The sequence below is a fragment of the Aegilops tauschii genome, chromosome 4 (genome assembly GCF_002575655.3).
Source record: "Aegilops tauschii subsp. strangulata cultivar AL8/78 chromosome 4, Aet v6.0, whole genome shotgun sequence".
Taxonomy (NCBI): domain Eukaryota; kingdom Viridiplantae; phylum Streptophyta; class Magnoliopsida; order Poales; family Poaceae; genus Aegilops; species Aegilops tauschii.
This window is the reverse complement of record NC_053038.3, coordinates 491,289,615-491,313,208: the sequence shown is the minus strand read 5'-3', so window position 1 is coordinate 491,313,208 and position 23,594 is coordinate 491,289,615. Positions and strand designations below refer to the sequence as shown.

The following is a 23,594-nucleotide window of genomic DNA, read 5'->3' as shown; positions in this document are numbered from 1 at the left end:
CTATTAGCTTCTTGACCTTCGATCGCAGAAGCATACACAGACCAAGATTGCAAACGATTGAATGGCAAGAAGATAACCCTCAAGGAATCAGAAAGGTTCGTTTGATCAGCCATGATATCATTTGAACATAGCCAAATTAACCAACACATCGCACTTCCTCTCACTAAATTTTGGGCGTGCGCAACACCGATTAAAACATGTAACCAATTCATGTACAAATTAGCCAATGGTAAGTATGCGCGGCAAGAATTGTTTTATTTATAAAAGCGTGGCGAAAGCCTGTTTTATTGGAAACCAGACTGTGAAAACTCCTTAGAAACTAGTATTGTATATTGAAGAGTCTTCAAAAATTATCAAACAAATACAATACTATGTATATTGTAGAGGTAGAGCTAGGTCCATTTCAAAAGTGGACGTGGACAACTGCTGGCCATTAGCCCATCACCAGAGTCCATGGTTCCCAACGAGCTATAGGTAAGGTACAGTGGATCTATCATGCCAATGGCTCGAAGACAAATAGACAAAGCTACGGCTAAGCTCATTCTGTTCCTTTTGTACTGCACTCTACAGTACACAGTGCCGGGAGAATGAGATCGAATAGCAAAGAAGGGTCCGTGACGTCAGCGGTGGGGCCAGGGGGTCCCACAGGCGCTCATTCCCCTTGCCCACGCGCGACGGAAAGGGAAGCCCGACCTCCCTTTTTTATACTCGCCACCTTCTCCCCCTCCTTTCTCCATTCTCTCATCCTGCCTGTATATACCTGCGAGCCCTCCTCGCCTCTCCCTCACCGCACCTCGATCTCATCAACCTGTTCATTCTTCTTCTTCTTCTTCTTCTTCTTCTTCTTCCCTACATACACAAGCTATAGCCTACTCTCGCCGATGATCAAGAAGATATAGTACATCGACCCAAGCTAGCTAGGAGAAGAGATCGAGGTCTGATCGATCTCTGTGATCTAGAGCACGTAGCTGATCGTCTGAGGTGAGTGTGTATGCATATCAAGCTACTGATTGATCAATCCGGCTACTTTGCGTGTTCATAGTTCATCGATCTCCAATCTTTGTTTCTTCGTTTAGCAATTTCCGTGGCGGTATACGTACGGGTGTGTGTGGTGTCTTTAATTACCCTCTTCCCTGGCCACTTTCCTCTTCACTTGGGGCTAATCGATTTTCTTCGTATTCGTTTTCATATCATATGCATATGTCGTCCAAGATATACAAATATCTCGCTGCAGTGGGTCTTGGTGTGTATGGATTCAAAAGCTTCAACTTATATCATGGGCGTTAATCTTCAAAAAACTGCATTCTGGTCCGAAGAAACACGGGGTATTTGGGCAGGGCAGTTAAATATTACTGAATTTGCACATACATGCTATTTGGAATTTTTGAGGTAGTTCCATATGATTAGTGTTGCACAATTTCACAATACATGTTGCTCCCTACATTATACCCATAGTTTTCCCATCATCAACTGAAGTTTTTATAATTTTTCCTACAACTTGGCACTTCTGAAGATTATTTGTCATACTAAAACTAGGATACTCTCAGAACCAATAGATCCGGCCATAGAGTTACAGAGGTATGCAGCCAGCCCACTAGGTCCAATCCTCCGTGGTTGCAACCTAGGTGTCTTATTCTTCTAAATTAGAAATTAGTCCTGACAAGGTGCCCCCCTCCCCCCTAGATCCTTCATTATACAAGGTGGTCTAATTGATGTGCAAACATATACTTTTTACTGAACCGGAATTTAGTATATATATTGCACAGTCTGTATGCATTGACCATGATATACTTGTTCTTTTATTCTTGAATGAGAAAAGGCTATTCTGTTAGGATGGGCAGTCACTCTTGAAGGTGTATGGATTGAGGTCATACTAACGATCCAAGAAAAAATCATGTGCTTTAAATTAAAAAAATCTTTTGTTAAAGTAAAATTGGTCTTTATATAGCATAGATTTCAAATTAGAATTGGAGAATGTTTGCTTCATGCGATTACTTCAAGTGCATAAAATTTCCAAACATTCCATCAATGGAGAGTGTGTCGGCATTTTGTTTCAACCAAGCATCCCTTTTTTGTTAATGCTAAATAAAAATGTATAGCAGGATACACCTAACCTTTTAAATTTAAATATGCATACCTAAAGTTCACAACATATATAGCCTGACAACTTATCATATACTTGTACTAAATGAATTCATTTTTTTCACATGAAAAGGATGATAAATCATTTTTCAGCATACACACAAGCATTTACCACACATCTAGCACACTTTCAAACATGAATCATTGCACATACTTAAGGAAGCAACACACCCCTCTTTGCTCCGCAACCCAACTTAGATTCTCTTTAAGGTGGTGAGTGTTAAAATGTTAAAGTTACTTTGCAACATCTCATAATAAGCTACTCCCTCCGATCCAAAAAAAGTGTCCGAGCTTTGAACCAAAGTTAGTTCAAATTTAGTTCAAAGCCACGACACTTAATTTGGACCGGATGGAGTAGTATATACATGTTTGGTTGGTTGCCGCAACTTTCCAAACATCAATTAGACATGTCTTATGCCGTTAGGCTATTTTTTTTGGTGTTTTATGAGATTATTGGTGTTGTACACTTCTTATAGAACATATTATGCTCTGCGTGCCACGGATAAAAAAATTGTTGCCAATTCTTACCCCATTTGTTACAGAAATTTGTATTGCCACGCACACAAAAATGCAGCTTATGTTAATTTTGTTAAAGAATGGAAATTTTTTGCTCCTGATCTCTACAAACTAAAGTCCCGCTCGGAACATATTGAAATTCTTATGTTCCATACAATTTCTTTCATAGATTGTTTTCTCATTTTTCTTTGTTTTCTCTTGATTTGAGAATTGGTTTGTAGCCCAGTGTAAGGACTTGGTGGTTGTATACGTCCTTGCTGACTCTAGTTAGTAGTAGCAAATCATGTTATATCACAGTCGTTTCAATCTTAACTAAAATTCCACGTGGCTCGTCCCCCGCTCGACTAGTTTTTTCTCAATTCAGAGGGACAGAAAATATAGAAGGAGATCCGGTAGTGATGACCCCTCCTTCCTCTCTGTCTCTGATGCTCATATGCAAGATAGATGCGACAGTGAGTGATGCACCCCACAAGAAGCCAAAGGCGAAACACAGGGAATGATTGATCTCCCTCCCTGGACCTCATTCTTCTTGATCCACCCCACACTAGGGAGGGAAGGTACCATGCGTTCATGCATGCCCTACCTAGCCAGCCAGCACAAAGTCTCCCGGCCGGCCGGTAGCCCGGTACGGTGGGCACTGCAGACAACTGTTGAGCCGCAAGTTGCAAGAAGCTCCAGCAGCGAATATGAGCGCATCTGGGCAGCAGAAGGGTCACCGCGCGCTGGGTGTGCCGTGGAATTCCTCGACAAAGGGACAGGGAGGTCAGAGGCCGTGCTGCGGTGCAAGGGCGGGAGCCAACCGGTGGTCGTGTGCGCCCCCTGGCCTCTGCCGCCTTTTCCTCCGCTCTCTTCTTTGCGTTCGCATGCTTTGGCTATCAGCCGGAGCACTCCACTGTCCACTCCACTCCAGTGAGTGGCTTTTTAGCCGCTTCTCCTTTGCGCTTTGCAGGCCTGATCCGAGAAAGAGCCTTCATTACCTCTACTCCTTCTGGACCTCTCTTCGTCTCCGATCCTCACGTTTTTATTCCCGGCCCTGCTTTTTCCTTGTTCAGTTTCCAGCCCCACAGCCTCAGCGTGCCAAGATTTAGTACTGCACATTTTCCCAATTCGCGTGCGCTCCGGCCTGTTGTGTGCTAGGTCTGGTTGAGAACGAACTAGCCATGCATGCACCATCTTAGCTAGTTAGACGTGCTTTGTTGCACCATTATTATATAGCAAGTGCTCTTGATCAGAGCAAACTGGCTACTCAATCGTACACTGATAGCTGGTTTGGAAAGAGGAAGCTAGCCTGTTTTCTATGCACGTCAATTCTGTGGGAATGACTATATGTCTCCGTCGCTCTCGTTCCTCTCTATTTGCAGTATTTGCACTAGTCTAGATGTTAAATTGCAAGAAAACAAGAAAGCACAATATATGTAGGTAGCATTTCTTTACAGGCCTCTGGCTCTGCATTGTGCTTGAGTTGTGTGCATTGCATTTCATGAGGGCTTTATGATCAATCGAGATGAGTAGGGAATCATTAACACTTGCTGCTAACTAGCCTATTAGCTATTTTATCTTAAACAATACACTATGTTGATGTGATATAGTATATCGATATACATTTCAGGTTTTTTTTCATTTCACTCATCCCAACTCCCCGTTAAGTTAGACCAGATCGACCACATCCTCCTGCCGCTATAATTCGCTGCTGACTATAGCCCACATGCCCTCTCATTCCACACTCCAACAGTCGACAGTATCATTCACAGGCCTGTAACTTTCCCACGTTTGTCTGAACCCTCCCTGCATGCTGCCCCTTGCATGCTCAGGCTTTGCCCTACGAATACTAGTATATCATCATACGATAAACTGGAGTACAGAACCCCAACATGGCTCGATTAAATTTTACCAAAGCACTGAAACCCATACACACACTCACATAGGAATACTATACTATACTTCAGTCTGTATGCTACTCATTCAGTACCGATCCACACCCAACCAACTGTCAACACCACTGTTCCCTTCTGCTGCAACTGAACCTCCCCCTATCTGCAGTCACCTTTGCAGTATAAAGAAATGCAGGCTTGCATAGCATCGAATGATTCACGCGAGCACTTTCATGCTTCTTTGTTTATACTACTAGTGCCAGTACTACTAGTACTCGCGAGCTATATCATTCGTAGGCCGATCCAGGAGTTGCTGAATTTTATGCACATCTAACCTATGCGCGCAGGTAGTGGTGGTGGTGTTGATCATATGGACTCCATGGAATCATGCGTCCCTCCTGGGTTCAGGTTCCACCCCACCGACGAGGAGCTCGTCGGCTACTACCTCCGCAAGAAGGTGGCCTCCCAGAAGATCGACCTCGACGTCATCCGCGACATCGATCTCTACCGCATCGAGCCATGGGATCTCACAGGTACCTTATCTCTACAACTCTTTTATATATGACCTGACATATGTCGTGCATGCACATTGGTTCACAGTTCTTAGTCCTAATTTTTTGCTCAAATTTATCTGAATGTATTGAAGAGCACTGTGGCATCGGGTACGAGGAGCAGAACGAGTGGTACTTCTTCAGCTTCAAGGACCGCAAGTACCCAACGGGGACGAGGACGAACAGGGCAACCATGGCAGGGTTCTGGAAGGCGACGGGGAGGGACAAGGCGGTGCACGAGAGGAGCAGGCTCATCGGCATGAGGAAGACCCTCGTCTTCTACAAGGGCAGGGCGCCCAACGGACAGAAGACCGACTGGATCATGCACGAGTACCGCCTCGAGACTGACGAGAACGCACCACCGCAGGCAAGCTACAAGCTCTCTACTGTACTCCTGTTACCATTTCCAACGCTCGTTTTGATCAAGGAAATGTAGAGTGTAAATTAGCTTTCACATTCCCAACCAAATGGTATTTTCAACTAGGTTACCACATTAAGAAGTTGGTAGGTCCACAGCAACCAACCAATATATGAATGTTACTCAAATAGATACTCTACTCCCTCCATTCCAATTTTTTTGAATTTTTATGTGTCTCTTAGGCCAATCTTCTCTTAGTTTGACCAAGTCTAAATATATCAACATTTACGACAAAAAAATAGTTTCATTGGATTCATCATATAATATATTTTTATACTATATATGTTGAATGTTGTACATATTAATTAACAATCTTTTATAAACTTGACCAAACTTTAAAAAGTTTGACTTAGGTCAAAGTTTGAGTAGCTAGTAATTTCGAACGGATTAAGAACTGTAGTTTAGATTCTAGCCTACCAATTAACTGATTTTCTTTCTTTCACCTAAAGAAACTATATGAGTACAAAAAAATAAGAAAAAGAACTTCGGTTGGGATGCATTTGATCTTAGCCATCTAAAATCAGTAATCGATTTTACAATTTTACATGCAACATATGGTTGTGGACAAATATTACACTCACCAAAATTGTTATTTTTTCATGCTTTTCAGAAGGGAAAAATGTGTGATATCTTTTATGTAAAATAAAACCCAATTTTTCACTCGTGCATTTTACTTGACTTTTTAAGATTTTTTTTCCACTTTTAACATGAAATCTACGACGATTGATTTAAATGCATCCTCAAAATATTATCAGGAATATATATTTGATTCGTACTCATGGGGAAAAAGAATAAGCACGTACAAAAGAAAACATATCTTAAATCTTAATGACTTAATATAATCTGATATATAGACAAGGATTTTTATTGCTAAAGTAGCACTCACAAGTCTGCCCAGGCGCATGCATGTACTCTAACTCAAGCACAGCACCACTAATGGACCATAGAGATAAACACATCACTCGTACCAAAGCACCGGCAGCAAGATAAGCTCCTTTTTTGCGAGTCTTCCAAAGTCTTCTACTCTTCCTGATAAAGCTAGGGATGCAGCCAGCATGTATCCGGTGTTGCCATCCTGACCATGCCACTTGCAAACACCTTTTTGGAGTTCTCCTTGAGAAATGCATGCGCATGCTGCATGCATGTACTGGTCTAGGGTTTCCCAGTGTGAACATTCTAGCACGCTCGTGCCATTGTTTACATGCTGTCTGCAACTAGCTAGGAGCCTAGGACTAGCACTACTCATGAAATGCATTGTAGAATGCCACACTCACTAGCAGAGAAAACCAAAGTTTCAGGGCTCCACTACACAGTGGAGAGGTAGCTAACTTTAGTAGATTCCTTTCACTTGCAAATATTTTCAGAAGCTTGCAGATCTCTTTCACATCTAGCTAACTTGTTGGTAGTGTCCATATGTGTGTATGCAGGAAGAAGGATGGGTGGTGTGCAGGGCGTTCAAGAAGAGGACGGCGTACCCGAACCGGGGCATGATGGAGAGATGGGGCTCAAACTACTCCTACAACGAGGCCAATGCCATGTCCGGCGCGCCGTTCCCGGACCCGAACATGGCGTCGACGTACGCGGCAGCGGCGCAGATGGGCAGGGGCGCGAGCTTCAAGGAGGAGGCGGAGCAGCTGGACGGCGCCGCCGCGCTGCTGCGGTACACCTCCAGCCACCTCGTCGAGCTGCCGCAGCTCGAGAGCCCGTCCGCTCCGCTCCCGCGGAAGAAGGCCAGGGCGCCCGAGGAGGAGGAGGACGCCGCCTCCGGTGGCAGCAGGCGTCGGCCTCGCAAGCACGCGCACGCCGACAATGCGGCCACCACGGACTGGAGGGCTCTGGACAAATTCGTGGCGTCGCAGCTCAGCCCCGGCGGCGAGTGCGCCGCTCTGGAAGCAACGGCGGCGACCACGGCGGCTGCGGTTGCCGGCGCGAGCTCGCAGGCGCAGGCGCAGCTGGACCGCGACGAGGACGACATGGCCGCATTGCTGTTTCTCAACAGCGACGGGAGGGATGAGATGGAGAGGTGGACGGGGCTGCTCGGCTCGGCCGGCGCCGGCGTCGACAGCGACCTGGGGATCTGCGTGTTTGATAAATGATGAAGAAAGGGCCGTGTCAGATCGTACGGGATGCGTGGATTATCCATGATATATGGTTATAGCTGAAAGTTCATAATTTGTTGTCCCTTTTCTTCTCTATTTCTTCTTTTATATATGTCCTCAAATGTGATGTTGTAACTTTATATATCTGTGCCTGTGCAGAGTCATAAGATGCATGGCATCGCTATGTGCTTGATATCCCGCATTCATGTTTCTAAAATGATGGGTAACTTGTCTCATTGTCTGGCTTCATCCCCGAAGTTGGGTGGTACATAACACGCTAGCTACCTCAATTATGTCTGAAGCCTACGATGTGAATCCTACGGCTACCATCCTCCAACACCCAGTCTTCTTCCTCGTGTATCTTCTTCCCTCCCTAGACCCGTTCCCGGCCACTGTGGCCAGCAAGCACTGTCGGGCGCCGTCCTGCCCTGCTGAGCTGAAATGCCTCCACCGTGTTGTCGCCTCCCTCGGCCTCCCTCTAACTGAAGTACTGAACCCATCAACCTTCGACGACTCCCCTCCATCGATGGCGTCGCTGCCGCATCACTCCTGTCTCGGGCTTGTCGGTGTCCCTTGCCTCGTTGTTGCTCGATGCGGCATCCCCGCCCGCCTCGGGGCTTCATGCAAATTCCACTACCACAAATTAAAATTTGGATTTTCAGGCAACAAATGAATAGCCAATGCCCGGAAGAAAAGGTGCATGGTGTAATTAGCAATATGAAGATACATGGTACCTCCTCCATTTCTAAAATTTACAAGTCTCTTCAGTTTTATTTCTATATATAAACAAACATATATACATAGTCAAAGTCAAAGAATTTAAATCTTTATATTTCAATAGTGAAACTTAGAAATTTTTAATACACAGGAGTACTTCCTAAAACATAATATATTTTGAAGTGGGCCGCTCTCTTTTTCCTTTGAAATACCACTCTTCCAGTCGTATTTGCCGTATTTGTCCAGCCATGGACTCTTTCGATCAAATGTCTTATTTGGCAGCTCCGACCACTTTGTTAAGAATATGAAGAGGTCGATGGAAATGCTCTAGCTGTGGACATGTTCAATCTTCGAACCAATCACTACCAGAATAACTGCTTACGCCGATGGCCTCATCTGTGCCGACGGCCCCCGTCGGCATAGATGGACCTATGCCGACGGCCAAGGACAGGCAGTAGGCGTAGAAAAGCCGTCGGCATACATCCATCTATGTCGACGGGGCCGTCGGCATACACGAGGCCGTCGGGACCGCTCGAGATACGCCTATGAGGCCCGTCGGCATAGCCCGGGCCCACCTACTCGGTCAGCACTGACCGTTTGTGTTGGGGAACGTAGCAATAATTCAAAATTTTCCTACGTGTCACCAAGATCAATCTAGGAGATGCTAGCAACGAGAGAGAGGGAGTGCATCTTCATACCCTTGAAGATCGCTAAACGGAAGCGTTACAAGAACGCGGTTGATGGAGTCGTTCTCGTGGCGATTCAAATCGCGGAAGATCCGATCTAGCGCCGAACGGACGGCGCCTCTGCGTTCAACACACGTACAGCCCGGGGACGTCTCCTCCTTCTTGATCCAGCAAGGGAAGAGGAGAAGTTGAGGGAGAACTCCAGCAGCACGATGGCGTGGTGGCGATGGAGCTCGTGGTTCTCCGGCAGAGCTTCGCTAAGCACTACGGAGCAGGAGGAGGAGTTGGAGGAGGAGAGGGCTGCGCCAGGCCAGGGGTGCGGCTGCCCTCTCTCTCTCCCTCACTATATATAGGGGGAAGGGGGTGGAGGAGGCACCCCAGGGTTCCCTAGGGGAGGGGCGGCGGCCACAGGGGAAACCCTAGATGGGTTTGGGCGCCCCCACCCCTGGGAAACTTGCCACCAAGCCGGGAGGGGTGGCTACCCTAGGGGAGGCGCCCCCACCTCTCCACGTTACGTGAGAGGGGTTGGGAGAGGCGCACAGCCCCTTAGTGGGCTGGTTTGCCCCTTCCCCTTGGCCCATAAGGCCCGCCAACGCTTGTCGGGGCCTCCGAAACCCCTTTCGGACATGTTGGACATAGCCTGGTACCCCCGGAACAATTCCGGACTCCAATACCCTTCGTCCAATATACCGATCTTCACCTCCGGACCATTCCGGAGCTCCTCGTCATGTCCGGGATCTCATCCGGGACTCCGAACAACCTTCGGTAACCACATACTATTTCCCATAACAACTCTAGCGTTACCGAACCTTAAGTGTGTAGACCCTACGGGTTCGAGAACCATGCAGACATGACCGAGACACCTCTCCGGCCAATAACCAATAGCGGGATCTGGATACCCATATTGGCTCCCACATGTTCCACGATGATCTCATCAGATGAACCACGATGTCGGGGATTCAATCAATCCCGTATACAATTCCCTTTGTCTATCGGTAAGTTACTTGCCCGAGATTCGATCGTCGGTATCCCAATACCTCGTTCAATCTCGTTACCGGCAAGTCTCTTTACTCGTTCCGTAACGCATGATCCCGTGGCTAACTCATTAGTCACATTGAGCTCATTATGATGATGCATTACCGAGTGGGCCCAGAGATACCTCTCCGTCATACGGAGTGACAAATCCCAGTCTCGATTCGTGCCAACCCAACAGACACTTTCGGAGATACCTGTAGTGCACCTTTATAGCCACTCAGTTACGTTGTGACGTTTGGTACACCCAAAGCACTCCTACGGTATCCGGGAGTTGCACAATCTCATGGTCTAAGGAAAAGATACTTGACATTAGAAAAGCTCTAGCAAAACGAACTACACGATCTTGTGCTATGCTTAGGATTGGGTCTTGTCCATCACATCATTTTCCTAATGATGTGATCCCATTATCAATGACATCCAATGTCCATGGTCAGGAAACCATAACCATCTATTGATCAACGAGCTAGTCAACTAGAGGCTTACTAGGGACATGTTGTGATCTATGTATTCACACATGTATTACGGTTTCCAGTTAATACAATTATAGCATGAACAATAGACAATTATCATGAACAAGGAAATACAATAATAACCATTTTATTATTGCCTCTAGGGCATATTTTCAACAGTCTCCCACTTGCACTAGAGTTAATAATCTAGTTCACATCACTATGTGATTGTAATGAATCCAACACCCATGGGGTTTGTTCATATCTCGCTTGTGAGAGAGGTTATTAGTCAACGGGTCTGAACCTTTCAGATCCGTATGTGCTTTACAAATCTCTATGTCATCTTGTAGATGCAGCTACCACGCGCTGCTTTGAGCTATTCCAAATAACTGCTCTACTATACGAATCCGGTTTACTACTCAGAGTCATCCGGATTAGTGTCAAAGTTTGCATCGATGTAACCCTTTACGATGAACTCTTTTACCACCTCCATAATCGAGAAAATTCCTTAGTCCACTAGATACTAAGGATAAGTTCGACCGCTATCATGTGATGCATTGTTGGATCACTCTTGTACCCCTTGACTGACTCATGGCAAGGCACACTTCAGGTGCGGTACACAGCATAGCATACTGTAGAGCCTACGTCTAAAGCATAGGGGACAACCTTCGTCCTTTCTCTCTCTTCTGTCGTGGTCATGTCTTGAGTTTTACTCAATACTCACACCTTGTAACACAACCAAGAACTCCTTCTTTGCTGATCTATTTTGAACTCCTTCAAAATCTTGTCACGGTATGTATTCATTTCAAAGTACTATTAAGCGTTTTTGATCTATCCTTATAGATCTTGATGCTCAATGTTCAAGTAGCTTAATCCAGGTTTTCCATTGAAAAACACTTTTCAAATAACCCTGTATGCTTTCCAGAAATTCTACATCATTTCTGATCAACAATATGTTAACAACATATACTCATCAAAAATTCTATAGTGCTCCCACTCACTTCTTTGGAAATACAAGTTTCTCTTAAACTTTGTATAAACCCAAAATCTTTGATCATCTCATCAAAGCGTACATTCCAACTCTGAGATGCTTACTCCAGTCCTTAGAAGGATTGCTGGAGCTTTGCATACTTGTTAGCATCTTTCAGGATTGACAAAACCTTCTGGTTGTATCACATACAACCTTTCCTCAAGAAAATCGTCGAGGAAACAATGTTTTCACATCCTATCTGCAAGATTTCATAAATAATGCAGTAAATGCTAATATAATTCCAACAGACTCTTAGCATCGCTACGAGTGAGAAAATCTCATCGTAGTCAACTCCTTGAACTTGTCGGAAAACATCTTAACGACAAGCCGAGCTTTCTTAATGGTGACACTTACCATCATTGTCCGTCTTCCTTTTAAAATCCATCTGCACCCAACAGCCTTACGACCATCAAGTAGTTATTCCAAAGTCTATACTTTGTTTTTATACATGGATCCTCTCTCGGATTTTATGGCCTTGAGCCATTCGTCGGAATCTGGGCCCACCATCGCTTCTCCATAGCTCGTAGGTTCATTGTTGTCTAGCAACATGACTTCCAAGAAAGGATTACGTACCACTCTGAAGTAGTACGCATCCTTGTCGTCCTACGAGGTTTGGTAGTGACTTGATCCGAAGTTTCATGATCACTATCATAAGCTTCCACTTCAATTGGTGTAGGTGCCACAGGAACAACTTCTTGTGCCCTGCTACACACTAGTTGAAGTGACGGTTCAATAACCTCATCAAGTCTCCACCATCCTCCCACTCAATTCTTTCGAGAGAAACTTTTCCTCGAGAAAGGACTCGTTTCTAGAAACAATCACTTTTGCTTCCATATCTGAAATAGGAGGTATACCCAACTGTTTTGGGTATTCTATGAAGATGCATTTATCCGCTTTGGGTTCGAGCTTATCAGCCTGAAACTTTTTCACATAAGCGTCGCAGCCCCAAACTTTTAAGAAACGACAGCTTAGGTTTCTCTAAACCATAGTTCATACGGTGTCGTCTCAACGGAATTGCGTGGTGCCCTATTTAAAGTGAATGCGGTTGTCTCTAACGCCTAACCCATAAACGATAGTGGTAATTCGATAAGACACATCATGGTATGCACCATATCCAATAGGGTGCAGTTATGATGTTCGGACACACCATCACACTATGGTGTTCCACGCGGTATTAGTTGTGAAACAATTTCCACAATGTCTTAATTGTGTGCCAAACTCGTAACTCAGATATTCATCTCTATGATCATATCATAGACATCTTATCCTCTTGTCACGACGATCTTCTACTTCACTCTGAAATTACTTCAGACTTGTATTTCATCAAGTAAATATACTCAGAATCTACTCAAATCATCTGTGAAGTAAGAGCATAATGATATTCACTGCGTGCCTCAGCACTCATTGGATTGCACACATCAAATGTATTACTTCCAACAAGTTGCTCTGTTGTTCTATCTCACTGAAAACGAGGCCTTTCAGTCATCTTGCCCATGTTGTATGATTTGCATGTCTCAAGTGATTCAAAATCAAGTGAGTCCAAACGATCCATCTGCATGGAGTTTCTTCATGCATATATACCAATAGACATGGTTCGCATGTCTCAATCTTTTCAAAAACGAGTGAGTCCAAAGATCCATCTACATGGAGCTTCTTCATGCGTTTTATACCAATATGACTCAAATGGCAGTGCCACAAGTATGTGGTACTATCATTACTATCTTATATCTTTTGGCATGATCATGTGTATCACTACGATCGAGATTCAATAAACCATTCATTTTAGGTGCAAGACCATTGAAGGTATTATTCAAATAAACAGAGTAACCATTATTCTCCTTAAATGAATAACCATATTGCGATAAACACAATCCAATCATGTCTATGCTCAATGCAAACACCAAATACCAATTATTTAGGCTTAACACCAATCTCGATGGTAGAGGGAGCATGCGATGCTTGATCACATCAATCTTGGAAACACTTCCAACACATATCATCATCTCACCTTTAGTTAGTCTCCATTTATTCTGTAGCTTTTATTTCGAGTTACCAACACGTAGCAACCGAACCGGTATCTAATACCCTGGTGCTACTAGGAGTACTAGTAAAGTACACATTAATATAATGTATATCCAATATACTTCTGTCGACCTTACCAGCCTTCTCATCTACCAAGTATCTAGGGTAATTCTGCTTCAGTGACCATTCCCCTCATTACAGAAGCACTTAGTCTCGGGTTTGGGTTCTACCTTGGGTTTCTTCACTAGAGTAGCAATTGATTTGCCATTTCATGAAGTATCCCTTCTTGCCCTTGCCCTTCTTGAAACTAGTGGTTTTACTAACCATCAACAATTGATGCTCCTACTTGAATTCTACTTTCGCGGTGTCAAACATCGCGAATAGCTCAAGGATCATCATATCTATCCCTGATATGTTATAGTTCATCACGAAGTTCTAGTAGCTTGGTGGCGGTGACTTTTGGAGAACCATCACTATCTCTTAAGGAAGATTAACTCCCACTCGATTCAAGTGATTGTAGTATTCAGACAATCTGAGCACATGCTCAACGATTGAGCTTTTTCTCCCTTAGTTTGCAGGCTTGAGAAACTCGTCAGAGGTCTCATACCTCTTGACGTGGGCACGAGCCTGAAATCCCAATTTCAGCCCTTTGAACATCTCATATGTTCCGCGACGTTTCAAAATCTTCTTCGGTGCCTCACTTCTAAACCGTTTAACATTACGCACTGAACTATCACGTAGTCATAAAAACGTGTATGTCAGATGTTCGCAACATCCACAAACGACGCTCGAGGTTTAGCACACCGAGCGGTGCATTAAGGACATAAGCCTTCTGTGCAGCAATGAGGACAATCTCAGTTTACGGACCCAGTCCGCATAATTGCTACTATCAACTTTCAACTAAATTTTTCTCTAGGAACATATCTTAGTAGAACTAAAGCGTAAGCTATGACATAATTTGCAAAGACCTTTTGACTATGTTCATGATAATTAAGTTCATCTAATCAAATTATTTAATGAACTCCCACTCAGATAGACATCCCTCCAGTCATCTAAGTGATACATGATCCGAGTCAACTAGGCCGTGTCCGATCATCACGTGAGACGGACTAGTCATCATCGGTGAACATCTCCATGTTGATCGTATCTACTATACGACTCATGTTCGACCTTTCGGTCTCGTGTTCCGAGGCCATGTCTGTACATGCTAGGCTCGTCAAGTCAACCTAAGTGTTTCGCATGTGTAAATCTGGCTTACACCCGTTGTATGCGAACGTTAGAATCTATCACACCCGATCATCACGTGGTGCTTCAAAACAACGAACCTTCGCAACGGTGCACAGTTAGGGGGAACACATCTCTTGAAATTTTAGTGAGGGATCATCTTATTTATGCTACCGTCGTTCTAAGCAAATAAGATGTAAACATGACAAACATCACATGCAAATCATAAAGTGACATGATATGGCCAATATCATCTTGCGCCTTTTGATCTCCATCTTCGAGGCGCGGCATTATCACCTTCGTCACCGGCATGACACCATGATCTCCATCATCGTGTCTTCATGAAGTTGTCTCGCCAACTATTACTTCTACTACTATTGCTAACGATTAGCAATAAAGTAAAGTAATTACATGGCGTTTTTCATTGACACGCAGGTCATACAATAAATTAAGACAACTCCTATGGCTCCTGCCGGTTGTCATAATCATCGACATGCAAGTCATGATTCCTATTACAAGAACATGATCAATCTCATACATCACATATATATAATTCATCACATCCTTTTGGCCATAACACATCACATAGCATACCCTGCAAAAACAAGTTAGACGTCCTCTAATTGTTGTTGCATGTTTTACGTGGCTGCTATGGGTTTCTAGCAAGAACGTTTCTTACCTACGCAAAAGCCACAACGGTGATATGCCAATTGCTATTTACCCTTCATAAGGACCCTCTTCATCGAATCCGATCCGACTAAAGTGGGAGAGACAGACACCCGCTAGCCACCTTATGCATCAAGTGCATGTCAGTCGGTGGAACCTGTCTCACGTAAGAGTACGTGTAAGGTCGGTCCGGGCCGCTTCATCCCACAATGCCGCCGAATCAAGATAAGACTAATAACGGTAAGCAAATTGAACAAATCATCGCCCACAACTACTTTGTGTTCTACTCGTGCATAGAATCTACGCATAGACCTAGCTCATGATGCCACTGTTGGGGAACGTAGCAATAATTCAAAATTTTCCTACGTGTCACCAAGATCAATCTAGGAGATGCTAGCAACGAGAGAGAGGGAGTGCATCTTCATACCCTTGAAGATCGCTAAACGGAAGCGTTACAAGAACGCGGTTGATGGAGTCGTTCTCGCGGCGATTCAAATCGCGGAAGATCCGATCTAGCGCCGAACGGACAGCGCCTCCGCGTTCAACACACGTACAGCCCGGGGACGTCTCCTCCTTCTTGATCCAGCAAGGGGAGAGGAGAAGTTGAGGGAGAACTCCAGCAGCACGACGGCGTGGTGGCGATGGAGCTCGTGGTTCTCCGGCAGAGCTTCGCTAAGCACTACGGAGGAGGAGGAGTTGGAGGAGGAGAGGGCTGCGCCAGGCCAGGGGTGCGGTTGCCCTCTCTCTCTCCCTCACTATAAATAGGGGGAAGGGGGTGGAGGAGGCACCCCAGGGTTCCCTAGGGGAGGGGCGGCGGCCACAGGGGAAACCCTAGATGGGTTTGGGCGCCCCCACCCCTGGGAAACTTGCCCCCCAAGCCGGGAGGGGTGGCTGCCCTAGGGGAGGCGCCCCCACCTCTCCACGTTACGTGAGAGGGGTTGGGAGGGGCGCACAGCCCCTTAGTGGGCTGGTTTGCCCCTTCCCCTTGGCCCATAAGGCCCGCCAACGCTTGCCGGGGCCTCCGAAACCCCTTTCGGACATGTTGGCCATAGCCTGGTACCCCCGGAACAATTCCGGACTCCAATACCCTTCGTCCAATATACCGATCTTCACCTCCGGACCATTCCGGAGCTCCTCGTCATGTCCGGGATCTCATCCGGGACTCCGAACAACCTTCGGTAACCACATACTATTTCCCATAACAACTCTAGCATCACCGAACCTTAAGTGTGTAGACCCTACGGGTTCGGGAACCATGCAGACATGACCGAGACACCTCTCCGGCCAATAACCAATAGCGGGATCTGGATAGCCATATTGGCTCCCACATGTTCCACGATGATCTCATCGGATGAACCACGATGTCGGGGATTCAATCAATCCCGTATACAATTCCCTTTGTCTATCGGTAAGTTACTTGCCCGAGATTCGATCGTCGGTATCCCAATACCTCGTTCAATCTCGTTACCGGCAAGTCTCTTTACTTGTTCCGTAACGCATGATCCCGTGGCTAACTCATTAGTCACATTGAGCTCATTATGATGATGCATTACCGAGTGGGCCCAGAGATACCTCTCCGTCATACGGAGTGACAAATCCCAGTCTCGATTCGTGCCAACCCAACAGACACTTTCGGAGATACCTGTAGTGCACCTTTATAGCCACCCAGTTACATTGTGACGTTTGGTACACCCAAAGCACTCCTACGGTATCCGGGAGTTGCACAATCTCATGGTCTAAGGAAAAGATACTTGACATTAGAAAAGCTCTAGCAAAACGAACTACACGATCTTGTGCTACGCTTAGGATTGGGTCTTGTCCATCACATCATTCTCCTAATGATGTGATCCCGTTATCAATGACATCCAATGTCCATGGTCAGGAAACCATAACCATCTATTGATCAACGAGCTAGTCAACTAGAGGCTTACTAGGGACATGCTGTGGTCTATGTATTCACACATGTATTACGGTTTCCAGTTAATACAATTATAGCATGAACAATAGACAATTATCATGAACAAGGAAATACAATAATAACCATTTTATTATTGCCTCTAGGGCATATTTCCAACAGTTTGACGGCGTTGAAACTACGCCGACGGGAGGTAATGGCGGCCGTCGGCATATCTATGGCAGAGGTATGCCTACGGCATAGCCGTCGGCATAGACATGGCCCATGCCCCAGGGGTGACGCCTGCTCGACACGTGGCACGTCTATGCCGACGGCCTAGCCGTCGGCATAGTTTCAAACTAAGCCGACGGCCAGGCCGTCGGCATAGACCTGCCACGTGGCTAGCAGGCGTTGGTCAGCACTTGACGGCGGCCGCCGTTAGGAGGTAACGTTGCCGACGGCCAGGGCCGTCGGCATAGATGTACGGACACCGTCGGGATAGGGCCTATGCGACGGCCTTTCTATGTCGACGGCCTCCCGGGCTACGCCGACGGATATGTTGCCGACGGCCCTATGCCGACGGGGGCCGTCGGCATAGGCCTGTCCCGACGGCCAATCAGGGCTATGCCGATGACCAGGGCCGTCGGCATAGGGTGCGATTCCGGTAGTGAATGAGGATCTATAATAAGTTTGTCGTTGCAGGGATCGAGTTATGTCGATGGAGATAAATAACTGGGTTGGTTAATTTGCATTTGTGGTTCGGAAGTGTATCACTCGAACTAATTTTTCATATTTTGCGAGAAAATATCTTTGTCGCTTGCGATGAAAGGTCCTCATGTCCAATTAGCATTGGTATAGGAGTTTTTTTATTTGAACTTTTGATAGGAGTGCTTTATATCGCTAAACTAGTGGTAGATTGTTATTTTTATTTTGATAATAAAAGACTAGTGATAGATGCAAGATCTCATATTCCCTATTGGATTTTTTTTAGAATTTATATTCCCTACTTTTTTAGATGTATTTATATTCCCTATTAGTTTTTTAGGCTATATTCCCTATTTTTCTGAGGGTCAACCAAACTTTATTCATCATAAGCCACAAAATGTGGAACACACCTCGGATCATGGGTTGACCAAGCCACACATTGCGCCCCTGACCTAAAGAATGAGCAAACTTGGCTAGATTAATTATGAGCTTCGCTATTCAAAACTCGGCTCTCAAACATAAAATGACAACTAAAAGAAGTAGCTCTCTGAAGAATCTCATTAACAATGGTACCATATTTCCCTTGATTGCCTTTCTGGATATCTCCCACCACCTGTTTGGAGTCTGATGCCACCACAACATTTTGCACAAGTAGGTCTTCTGCCAAAGCTAAACCTTCCTTGCAAGCAATTGCCTCAAGTATCGCCGGATCTTGGAGTCCTGGAACAACCAACACCGAACTTTCCACGTCATTTCTTTTTTTTTCGGGAAAAAAGGAATTCTCATTACTCAAGGAGGCTTCTCAGCGAGAGCCAGGTTTATAACAAAGTCCATCCCGGCAGTAAGCCAGACTGCTGTGCGCGGAGTGCTACGGCCATAGGCGGCCAGCTCATGACTAATCCTGTTCTGCAGACGGCTACAAAGAGTAAAAGAGATCTCCCTAGCATCGCTTCCAACCAACCTACGAATCTCCTTTATAAGTGCACGATGTGACGATCTATCCATCTCGCGTGCTGTAATCATCGACACCGCCTCCGCGCTATCCAACTCAACCAGAATAGGTAGGTTAGATCGGTGCAAGGCCAGCTCCAAGCCTTCTCTGCACGCTTCTAGCTCCGCCTCTAAAGCGTTGTCGCATGTACGTAGCTCCCTACATGCGCTGTAGATGATCTCGCCTCTGTCATCACGCAGGATCATACCTCCTCCCGCCGCACCTGTGGCCGCTATGTAGCTCCCATCCGTGTTCAACTTAACCCAGCCCGGCTGGGGCGGTACCCAGTGTGCGCGCACCTTGGGCGCCGTACTTTCTGGAGCGCGTCGTGGTGAAGGCAGGACCACCATCTTCCCTTTCTCTAGGTTACCATCAGGATGTTGTTGTATGCACATGAGTGAGTTGATGTATCCGTGCAAAAAGCATCGAGAGGCTTCGGCAGTGGGCGGCGCCTTGTCGTGTGTGATCTCATTCCGGACATGCCATACTCTCCACATGGTCATGAGCACCACCAGTCTCGCCGTCTCATCCAAGGGGTCCAGCAGTGAAAAGATCCACTCTGGGCCAGTGTTGACGATGGCCTCCACCTTGGGGATGTTCCAGTCCAAGGCCATAACTCGCCAGAGCTCTCTTGCCAGGGGACACCTGCAAAGCGCATGAAATCCATCCTCGCGTTCAACACCACACAAGGGGCAAATGTCAGTAAGCTCGAGGTGTCGCGAGGCTTTATTGGCCCAAGTAGCAAGTGAGTTGGTGACGACTCTCCAAGCGAACACGCGTACCTTAGGGGGAGCAGGGCACCCCCATATGATCTTCCAGATGGCGCGACGACCATCCGGTGCCCTGCTCGTGGCGGAAGCCGAAGGACGCTCGCGCTCGTCCATGGCCAGGCGGTAGGCGGACCGAACGGTGAAGATACCGTTCCTCTCCGGTGCCCATGCAATAATATCCTCGGTGACGCGGGTCGACGTACAAATACTGGTGATGACGTCGACATCCGCAGGGGGGAAGTAGCGGCGGAGCAGGTCCATGCGCCAGGACCCCTCGCCATCCAGGAGCTCCGCCACCCTCCTTAGGCGGCACGTACCCTGCAGGGATATGGGTTGGCGTGATGGCTCCCTAGGCAGCCACCGGTCTCACCAAATGCGGATGTCCTGCCCGCCCCCGACGCGCCATATGATGCCCTTTTTTCAAGAGCTCGAGGCCGTGCTGAATCGCCTGCCAAGTCGGAGATGCATTCCCCGAGAATACCGTATCTTCGAGGCGCCCGTCGTGATAGTACCGTGCCTTGAGAACCTGCGCACACAAGCTGGTGGGATTAGTTAGAAAACGCCAAGCCTGTCTCGCTAGGAGTGCCTGGTTGAAGAGGCGGAAATCTCTGAATCCCAAACCACCCTTGCTTTTCTGAGCTTGTATCCTTGGCCATGCTATCCAATGTGTTTTCCGCTTGCCTTCCGATGCCCCCCACCAAAAATTCCGGACCATTCTGTTCAGATCATCGCAGACAGACATAGGTAACTTGAAAACGCTCATAATATACGTAGGGATGGCCTGAGCTACTGCCTTGATCATAGTCTCCTTGCCAGCCAGAGAGAGGGTGTCGCCCCACGCAATAATCCTTTTCAACAACCGGGACTGCAGATTCTGAAATTTACCTCGAGACATGCGACCCTCGGGCGTTGGAAGGCCTAGGTACTTTTCCTCAAAAGTAACAGTACCAATATGGAGAATATCTCTCACCACGTCTTGCATCATGGCTGGACACGAAGTGCCAAACAGGGCACTACATTTAGACGGATTAATATATTGTCCAATGGCCTTTGCATATGTATTTAGCACTTGTTGGACCTTTTTAGCTTGGTCCGCCTCTGCCTTGAAGAAGAGCAACGTATCATCTGCGAATAATAAGTGAGACACTCCCGGCGCTCTTCGGCATATTTTTAGCGGGGTATAATCTCCTCTTTGCTCTCCATCTTTCAACAACGCAGATAGACCATCAGCCACAAACAGGAACAAAAACGGGGACAAAGGATCACCTTGCCGTAGCCCGCGCGACGGTGCAAATGATTCCAAGAGGGTTCCATTGAATTTCACTGTATATCTCACCGAGGTGACGCAAGCCATAATCCAGTCCACCCACCGGCGAGCGAAGCCCATCTTTTTCATCATTCGCTCCAAGAAGATCCAGTCCACCCTATCATAAGCTTTTGATAAATCCAGCTTATATGCGCAGAAGCTCTTGCTAGGGTCCTTCTCCTGCTGAATAAAGTGGAAACACTCAAAGGCAATTAGTGCATTATCTGTAATCATCCTGCCAGGGACAAAGGCACTTTGTTGAGGAGAGATAATATTATCCAAAATAGGTCTCAGTCGATTCACCAAACACTTTGACACCACCTTATATATGACATTGCATAGGCTTATTGGACGAAACTCAGTTAGCCTCTCCGGGTTATCCACCTTCGGGATGAGAACAATGGAAGTGTCATTCACCCCCTCAGGCATGATCCCTGTACGAAAAAATTCCCGCACTCCTGCCATAACCTGTTCTCTCATAACTGCCCAGTTCCTCTGGAAGAAGCGGGCTGGGAATCCATCCGGCCCTAGCGCCTTGAGTGGTCCAATCTGGAAGAGAGCATCAGCTATTTCCTTATCTGAAAAATCTGTGCACAGGCCATCATTCATACTGTCAGTCACACGAGTCTGTATCAAATCTATAACTGGATCCGCACATAGAGAAGAATCAGCAGTAAAAAGCTTAGAAAAGTAGGCCGTGGCCATAGCCGCCATGGAACCATGGTCCTGTACGTGACCCCTGCCTCATCAATGAGTGCCTTAATGCGATTTTTCCGCGCACGCCACACCGCTTTCCGGTGAAAAAAACTGAGTGTTGCGGTCGCCTTCCCTCAGCCATGCAATACGAGACCGCTGCATCCACAACATCTCCTCTCTGTATAGCAGCTCGTTCATGCGATCGGTCTCCTCCCGTATGTCTTTCCTATCTGCATTCATCGACATAAGCTCCTCCAAGCAGGAGCGAGATTTGTTAATTTCCTTGATCACATTACCAAATTTTTTGCGGCTCCAGCCTTGCAGTTTTTTCATCAAGTTACCCAAGCCGGAAGCAATATCACCAAGATTCAGCATAGCACCCAACTCAGTCCATGTGTTCATAATTACCTCGGGTAGGGATGGGTCACGTTCCCACATCACCTCATACTGTCTGCATCTCCTGCCTGTTGCCTGGCTCGTCTCCTCGAGCGCGCATCGAAGCAAGATGGGCAAGTGGTCGGAGCTGGGCGCCACCATGGGCGCCACCCTGGCATGAGCGAAGACATCTCTCCACATGTTGTTGGCCACGGCACGGTCGAGGCGGACCTTTACATTAGCCCGCCCCCCTCGACGATTATCAAAAGTATAGGGCAGACCTGCAAACCCAAGGTCGCCCAAACCACAAACCTCAAGAACATCTCTAAAATCAAGCATCTGACCTGCTGAATGCGGTGTGTCGGAGAAGTGCTCAAAACTCCACATCGCTTCGTTAAAGTCTCCCACAACGCCCACGGCATTTTGGTGAAGATCACGGAGAAGGGCCCACATGCGATGACGGTCCTCCGTCCGTGGCTCGCGGTAGACACAGGTAAGCCTCCAGGGTGGCTCACCCGCCGTACCAGTTACATACGCATCAATATATCGTTCATTTATTTCTTTTACATCAAGGTCCCACGTAATTTCCTTGATCATCTCGACAGACAACAGTCGCCGTGCCTCCCCTAGATGGCCTGGACACACCAGCGTCCACATGTATTTTGGCATAGCCGACCGGTGGTGCTATCTGTCGCCGAACACCTCTTGGTGCAGCTCCCTGCCCAGTGTTTTGCGTCGGCCTCCTATCCTTCAGAATCTCCAACTCGCTGATGTATTTGTCAATAAATATAGGGAGCAACTAATTAACAAGCGCTCCTTTGGCATCACTTGACGCGCTCACAACGATCAGCGCCACTTGACGCGCTCTCAGCCGTCCGCCACGTGTCGCGCTCTGGGCGCTCCCTCCGGACATTGTTTTTTGTTTTTACTTTTTTGCATGCGTTTTCGGCTTTTTTAAACGGGTTTTTTTTACGTTTCGGTTTTTCACCGGTCTTCCTTAGTTTTTGGAACAAAAAAAATTGCATGAAAAAAAACACGTTTTCTTTTTTTCCTTCCGCGAGAGTCACAGTTTTGCTTTCGCGAGAGTCACGGCCGTGCCTCTCGGAAACGAAAAAAACGCGTTTTCTGTTTTTTTTTCTTCCGCGAGAGGCACGGTTTTGCTTCCGCGAGAGGCATGGTTGTGCTTTCGCGAGAGTCATGACCATGCCTCTCGGAAACGGAAAAAACGTGTTTTCTATTTTTTTTCTTTCACGAGAGGCACGGCCGTTCCTCTCGGAAACAGAAAAAACGTGTTTTCTGTTTTTTTCCTTCCGTGAGAGGCACGGTTTTGCTTCCGCGAGAGACATGGTTGTGCTTTCGCGAGAGGTCCGATCGTGCCTCCTCGGAAAAGGAAAAAGAACACGTTTTCTCTTCTTTTTTTTTCTTCCGCGA

The 23,594-nt window shown here is 46.6% G+C and overlaps 1 protein-coding gene across 1 annotated transcript; it reads left to right on the top strand.

The window, feature by feature from the left end:
* Positions 1-762: 762 nt before the first annotated feature.
* Positions 763-7,833, top strand: LOC109737925 (NAC domain-containing protein 105). The gene is made up of 4 exons (XM_020297044.4): positions 763-981; positions 4,877-5,062; positions 5,176-5,447; positions 6,926-7,833. Exons 2-4 carry the CDS (start codon positions 4,900-4,902, stop codon positions 7,592-7,594), a joined length of 1,104 nt encoding a protein of 367 aa, XP_020152633.1. The 5' UTR covers positions 763-981; positions 4,877-4,899; the 3' UTR covers positions 7,595-7,833.
* The last annotated feature ends 15,761 nt before the right edge of the window (positions 7,834-23,594 follow it).

Bases quoted from the DNA above. Each gene is read 5' to 3' on its own strand.
- LOC109737925 (XM_020297044.4), top strand. From the start codon at position 4,900: ATGGACTCCATGGAATCATGCGTCCCTCCTGGGTTCAGGTTCCACCCC. The intron at 5,063-5,175 runs GTACCTTATCTC...AATGTATTGAAG, and splicing joins CGAGCCATGGGATCTCACAG to AGCACTGTGGCATCGGGTAC. The intron at 5,448-6,925 runs GCAAGCTACAAG...GTGTGTATGCAG, and splicing joins ACGAGAACGCACCACCGCAG to GAAGAAGGATGGGTGGTGTG.